Here is a 7,513-nt window from a genome sequence, read left to right as displayed (position 1 = left end):
CCTATTTAGAAAGAAATTCAGTATCTACAGCGAAATAAACTGGGGTTACACAACGAGTGGTTGTTGTATTTGGCTACTGGGTAACTGGACTTACATTATTATTTTGCTCAAACTTGTGATCGTCTTACAACTAAACTATTTTATAAAATTATACGTGTCATATAACTATATATATGCTAACTATTTAATTATGTTATGTAAAATTTATTTCATAAATATCTTAATATTGTTTCTTAAGTGCTCACTTTATATAAATTTTAGTTAAGTCTGACTGCCGACTGTGATGATTTTGTTATGCATGTTCGCCTGTCTTTTAGTAATATGATGTGTTTTATTGTACAATTTTATTCCGCTGTCGAAATACAAGCTCTTGAAGCTTATGTTGTTCTAAATATTCGACGATAAACAAAGTTTCTTGTATCTTGTATATAGTATTTCTTTCATTCTCGTTAGTTATTTTTCAAAATTTGGAAAATACGATTATATGATCGAGAGTGGAACAGAAAGTGAAATGTAAGCAGAATTAAGTGAGCAAATACAAGGTTTTTAAGTCAGGTGAGCTCACAACAACAGAGTAAAGTTCATATAACGACGGTGTACACATTTAAGTGCCACTTCATTGAAATACCAGTCTTGTCACGACCGATGACACTCTACCCTAATCATATCGTTCTGGTTCCTTTGTCAGCGACTATTTATACCTTGTACCTTCACTTACTGTTTTGTGTACGAATAGACTAAAATGTAAGCAAAGACGCTTGAAAGTTTTCGAAGGAAGTAGCAGGATGAGTTATTAAACGAATGAAAAGTAGAACGGAATGTGTAGGATTGTATAACGTCTAAGATCATTTAATTAAGTGCGGCCTCTCCTATGTGCGAGATGCATGCATGTATTGTGTTTGGGAAGCTGCGGCTTATTTGTGTTTGTTTAAATGTAATGGTGCTACTTCACTAAAGCATACTGCCGAAGACACCTAGATGGACACCCCACCGGTCACATTTTACTGACAACGTCCGAACCAGTTGATTTAAATAAACTAGTTAAATATTTTAACTAGTCTTCAATTCGTTCTTGGCAACATAAATCTTATTGGCTTTGGTAATTGGAGACAACGGTCGGAACATTGATATCCAAGTATACTATGTTTATACTGCTGAAGACACCGTCACCTGCCGGCTAAGACAGGTTAAATGTAATCAACTTGATGGAAACTTTGTAAATTATAAACCCTGAAGTACATAACAACAATAATCAAAGCAAACTGTTGCAAAACAATAACATTATTTTTTTAAACACACACATGGACTACATTAATAAGACTTGTACTAAAGCCCGATTTCCTCTTGCTTACTCCTAACCAATATTAGATTACAACATGTTTTAAACACATCATACTTTCGTTGTACAACTATATGACTGACATGACATATTCAGAATATGCATAAACATTTAATGTATTAACTATACTGAATAAATGATAGGGTAAGTGACCCCTTCTGTATTTCAATGTGTGTTTAGATCCATTTTGATTTCCATGACTTCCCTTCGGGATATTTTTGGCCCCTAGCATCACTGAAACGAGTTCTGGAAAGACAAAACGGCAAACAATACTAAATGAAAATAGACACTCAAAACGCATGTGGCTTCAGAACAAATAACCTATTGATGCATAATGCAAATTCCGTGTATACCACCTCTTTCTCATATATCGTATGACTCCTGCCTCTCGTTGCTGTTTGTTCTTATTGCTGGCTGCATGCTGCAATGGATACAACTGCAAGATCCACGACTGTCCTGTTGAACCATAAAGACAGTGATACCGGTTTCCTTTGGCCACGTGTCCAGTACTTCGGTGATAGCTGTTTCTTTCTCTTTCCATCATATTCAGCTGGATGCAACATTTTCCTCCACTTCCCGTTTCTTCCTAGCCGTCCATATGCCACCGAACAGTTCCAAAGTGCCAAAGTGATTGGCAGGAGAATCCTTACATCCGACAGCCTACAGCAAACACACACCCATCCCTGTTTCTGACATTCTTCCATCAGCTTTCAGAGATTATATGAAAATTTTCCTTGACACTTCACCATCTGGTGGATATCTGACCAAGTTACTAGTTCTACAGTGCCATTGTTAGTGTACCGACTTGCTCAATGCTACTCTGCCAACTTGAACCTGCTTTACGACGTCTTCTGCTAAGCAAATCCAGGTTCGCAATTATTTCTTCGAGCTCGTCTTTCAGCGACACCTGGCAACCTGTTGTTTTCATCCTGTGTATCCTAAGTAAACTGTCTTTGGCATGGTATGACGACTTCAACGAGAAAATCAAGTCCTTGTCCTTCCATCTTTTAAATGTTCCCTGGATGCTTTTCCGATGTTCCATGCCTCCCTAATACAGTCCAGTTCCCCTTCTGTCCCACACCAACAGGTATCACTTGCCTAGCCCTCTCACCCATAGCTATGATGTATATATTAATGAATTCCTGCTAACGGTGGCATTCTCCTGTCCTTTATACATTCCTCTGAATTTGTCTGACTGATGTCCCTGCGTTTCTTCCTCCCCGTTGTGGTAGTCCGATTTGGTTCTACACCCCAATTCCATTCCCCGTGATTGAATCTGGCTTCTGCCTGCCCTCAATCATCGCCTTGGCCATGTCTCGATCCTCGCTACCGTGGCATTGTCTACGCTGTCCCTCTTGCAATGTTGCCTCTTCGTTACCATAAACCAATCTGGCAATACCTATAGTGAAAGGCAGTACTTTTGTGAGTTGTAGAAGTCTGATCTTCTGAATTGCTGGGGAACGCTCGACCAGTGCCACACCTCAATCAAGATTGTGGTACTAAACTCGTTAACTAATCTCAAACGAAATTCATTTCCTTAGTAGACTGCTTCTATCCGTTTCTTGATTCTTCATTCCTTTAACGGTTACTTTGGTAATTGCAGACCCTGATATAGTTTTACTGTGTTTGTCTTTTGGCTACTGTTCTCATGACAGTCTTTGTTGGCCAAAGTTTGGTCAGTACGAATAAGCTCCAACCAACCAAACAGGTCAACAGACTGACTTTGAGGATTCAGGAAATTAAATTGACGTATCAACGGTATTGAATATATTTAATTAATAAATAAAGTATTTTTAAAATTTCTATAGTGGATTTTATAGCTCAAATGTTGTTCATCTGACGAAATACATAATATCAACCCTCTGAATTTGCTATATTGATGAACGATGTTCTGCTACAATGAAACATCTTAAATGAGAGCATTTTAGATTTGTTTGTGTAATAGAAGGATTCTGCTGTAGGTATTGTGGTGGTTATTTGAAGCCCAAGAAGGTATATGTCCATCACCAGGTGGAGTAAATAGTTTTCCATGTAAAGTGAACAAAGCCGTTGAAATTATTGTATTTTTTATTTGTTTTATCTTTTTTAAAATTTTGTACATATAAACTACTGTCATTGGCATAACTTTGATATGTACATTGCCCATTGTTCTCTTCTTATTTCTGTCATACAAAAATATATATATATCACATCACATTCATTCTTTCTACTTTTTACACACAAGTTGTATTTTCAATCAGATTAAAATGCAGGTTATCATTGTACACAACATTAAGAAATAGTTTATAATGATCTGTATTTAAATCAGATTGGCAGTACATCTATATTTTATACAACATTGGTCAAGGTTTGAAAAAGTCTGAATATCAAGCTGAATTTTCGACACTTTAATAAGTAAAATAACTTTCACAAATATACTGAAATTTTAAGCTGTGTAAGCAATCACATGATGGACAGAATGTATCCCGTGCATTAATAATTAAATTAAACTTAATTTCTTTGAGAATTTTAAGTCTTTTTCCTCAAACTACCAAGACAGTTCGGAGAACTACCATTGACTAAAGGTACCAGTATAGAACTTCAATAGAAGTTTTATTTTGGCAACTTAAGAGGGGTAATATTTACATCAGGGTTGTCAATTGGAACTGCTGGTATATCTACAGGGTACTTTTTAAGTCTAATGTTTTAATTAATGCTTGCATTTTTGTTCACCTTTCAAATTCCTGAACAGTTCTTTTGAAATGAAAAGATAAGTCAGCCTGGGGTGAAATAGAACCTTCAATGTACTTCAGATCCTAAACAAATGTGCCTGGAATTTTTTTTACTTCTAAACCCTCATCATTCCAAACCCAATTGAGTATGTTTCAGGCAAATCATTATAAGTTTGAACTTTACATTTAGTTATGGAATGCCACCGAAGAAACCGAAGAAATTCAAGCTCAGCAGTATTTATAATGCTGAAGTAAGATGAGCTAAGTTTCAGTGCATGTTAGCCATGGAAACTGATATTTCTACATAAACAGTCACAGTTTATACACCCAAACTTGCTCTGATAAAAATGAAACAAAAAGCCAAGAGTAATTGAATCAGAAAATAGAGGTTACAACAACAGGCAGTCATGTATCGGCTTATCACTGGTGTATCAACACATGAGGACAATTTAGCTTTTACTGGTTCTCAATGCAGTGTTTCCAAGATGTGTCCTTAGGAGGACTGACATAAAAGGCAAGAAACACAAATAGGGCCTTACCGGAACTATCAATTTGATAATATTGGTAATAAACAAGTTATAAATCAAAATACAATAATATGTATTCTTCAAAGAATATGCAAAGAAAGTACATGTACTTTAATAATTCTCACCATTTCACACATATACCTAAATGATAAAATTGTTGGAGGAACAAAAATCATGGTGTACATAGAAATGTAGACATTTGCTTTGCTATAAAATATCTAGTCGCCCCGATGAAGTCATGTTAATGTAAAATCATAAACATAACACAACAAACAAAAAATCCATAAAATAAGGTATGTAAATACATTTTGTAATTCCACAACAGTAGTTGGAAAGATTACAGCATTAGGAATTGAATTTCACACAAACCAGATTCATGGCACCAGAATGAACAAGTAAAATCTGTAAAAATAATGCCCAAATAACTAATGCATAACTGTAGAAAACATCTTTCAAATTAAAGAAAGTGGATGTCTTATTATGATGATGGATAAGTAGATTATTTTTGAATCGGCATGGATGATGTTTGATTGCAAGAACAGAAAAATGCCACTGAATACAGTGGAAGAAAAAAGACATTCATTATCATTACTCAATACTGTGTGCAAACTCTAGATCTTTGAAACATTGTCAAACAGATGTAAATTTTACCAAAATTTAGAAAATGGAGCCAAACCTCTATACAGCATGATACAAATGTACCTGAAATGGTTTTCATAATAAAAGAATTAAGATCACTAGAAAAATAAGAATTTCTTTTGAAAAAAAAATCAAAGAAAAACAAAAACATCAAAGCGACTATTTAAGCACGAGTAAGGCAAATTTACATTTTGGTAAAACATTAATACTGTGTATTTCTCTCCAGAAAACAACAAAAAGGAAATATGTACATTAACATTAAACTAAAAAGTTAAGTTTTTTTTCAAATGGAAGATTACAGTAACTTTTTTCAACATTTTAATTCAGTCCTCTGAAAAACAAATTGTGACAAATATGAACAAATCAAATCTGAAAATAATTACACAGTCAACTGAATGACAAACATCAATCTCCTACTCCTAATAAAAAAAAGTAAAAAGTGTTTGATTGTCAACAGGCAATAATCAGAATAGTTATAGCTATGGATGTACAAAAGGGTACAAGCATGTCAGTTTAAATTTTTGGTTTATTTAAAATAAACCTCCTTAGTGCATAACGACAATCTCTAACAGGTGAGAATTGTTACTTAATTATATTTCAGTTCAGCCTTATTCTGCCATTTTCTTTATGTTATTAAATGGCATTAGATGAAAGATTTTGGATCTATCACTATATTATTTACTCCATACATCAAATTTCACTAAAGTTTAAATGATTTATCTAAACAATTTTTCTTTGGTCTCATAGAAATACTTAGCAATCCTTTCATCTTTCATCAAAAAACAATCTTTTTTTTTTGAAAAATAGAAAAAAAGTGGATGAAATACAACAGGGCAGATGAGCTTTTATGGCTATTAATCAGTAAAGAATACCTTAATAGTATCAAGAAATATTATCCTATCGAACCAGTCTGCAATTTGTGATAGAGTTGCCTCCCTTCACACAATATTCATCTTAATACTAAATCGGTTTAGAACTCTTGGAAGTCAGATGCATGAGTACTAAGAACAGGATGAACTGTGATATTATTTTGCAATGTTATTTTTATGGTGACTGGAACACAATTATCTTAACATAACATTAACAAAAATATGGCATAATACTGTAGTACTGTCATGTACAATCCAGGCTTAAAATTTCAAACTAATCAATAACAGATACACCATTCAGTAAGTACTTTGTAAATACTAAAAAGAAAAAAAGAACTTATCATAACAGTATAATATCAAAAGGTCAGGTTAGACAGAAATGCATACATGGATGTATATATATCTTTAATAGTCCTTCTCCAACTCACTAGAAAACATTATACATTTGTATATACAGCATGAGAAACAAAAAGGATAAAAAGCTAGTGCAGTTTACAGCTTGGTAAACATACACTTGCTAGGAAGCACTATCAGTATGTATCTTATTTGTCTGCATCAGTTTCTGCATCGTTTTCCTACATATATAAAATGAATTTGTCAACATTAATACACTATTCTTAAATATTGTAATACTGATATACAAAACCAAAAGTAGTCATAACTTTGGCAAAGTTCCTGACAATTATTTCACACACTCTTTGGTAAAATATGAGAATATGCCGGTAAAATGCAGTCACACATATTCAGTCAGATAAATAGTGAACAAATCAAGATAATAACTACTGTAGTTATGGACAGCACTACTAACTAGCTATATTGGCTCATACTGATAATAATTTATTGGGCTGGTTGGAGGATAAATAACTACAGCTATTAATCAGCGACAATTATATTGTCTGGGCTGATGAATAGCCTTAGATCTTCATCTTTCAAAATTACCAGGCAATAACGTGTTATCAGTATGCAGCCACTTGGTTGTTATGTTTTCTCATGTTATTGAATACAGTAATATGAAAAAATATGAACAATCACTTTATTTGAACTTTTCTCAGAGACAAAAGTTTGAAGAGATGTTGAGCTCTATGCTGTTTCTAATACTCAATGTCTGTTGTGGCATGATGACATCCCTGCACTGTTACTGAAGTGATACCTAGTCCAGCACTATGACAGATCCTCCAGTCTTCTCACCATTACCAGCCTCCAATCCTTCACCTGAAACATGCAAATACATTTATTATCTATATATAAATGTAATTTGAGGAAGAAGTAAGTGCTATTCTAACAAGATTAATCTTCAGAAATTCAGAGTTATCTTTCCTTGTACAAAAATTGATTTGTCTAGCATGGGGAAATTTTGACGGTTCGTGATAACTAACAACACTGGCAGGCAATTTGGCATGAAGTAAACCAAAGGCATCAATATAGCCC

At 34.0% G+C, this 7,513-nt stretch overlaps 1 protein-coding gene across 4 annotated transcripts in view; it reads right to left on the bottom strand.

Annotated features, from left to right (window-relative positions):
* Positions 1 to 3,388: 3,388 nt before the first annotated feature.
* Positions 3,389 to 7,513, bottom strand: part of LOC117334082 — a 41,572-nt gene continuing 37,447 nt past the window's right edge. For all 4 annotated transcript variants that reach the window (XM_033893520.1, XM_033893522.1, XM_033893523.1 and 1 more), the window contains one exon: positions 3,389 to 7,297. In XM_033893520.1, coding sequence (XP_033749411.1) covers positions 7,236 to 7,297 — 62 coding nt within the window. In that variant the 3' untranslated portion in view covers positions 3,389 to 7,235. The remainder of the gene's footprint in view (positions 7,298 to 7,513) is intronic.

The sequence above is a fragment of the Pecten maximus genome, chromosome 9 (genome assembly GCF_902652985.1).
Source record: "Pecten maximus chromosome 9, xPecMax1.1, whole genome shotgun sequence".
Classification (NCBI taxonomy): domain Eukaryota; kingdom Metazoa; phylum Mollusca; class Bivalvia; order Pectinida; family Pectinidae; genus Pecten; species Pecten maximus.
This window is presented reverse-complemented; position numbering and strand designations above follow the sequence as displayed.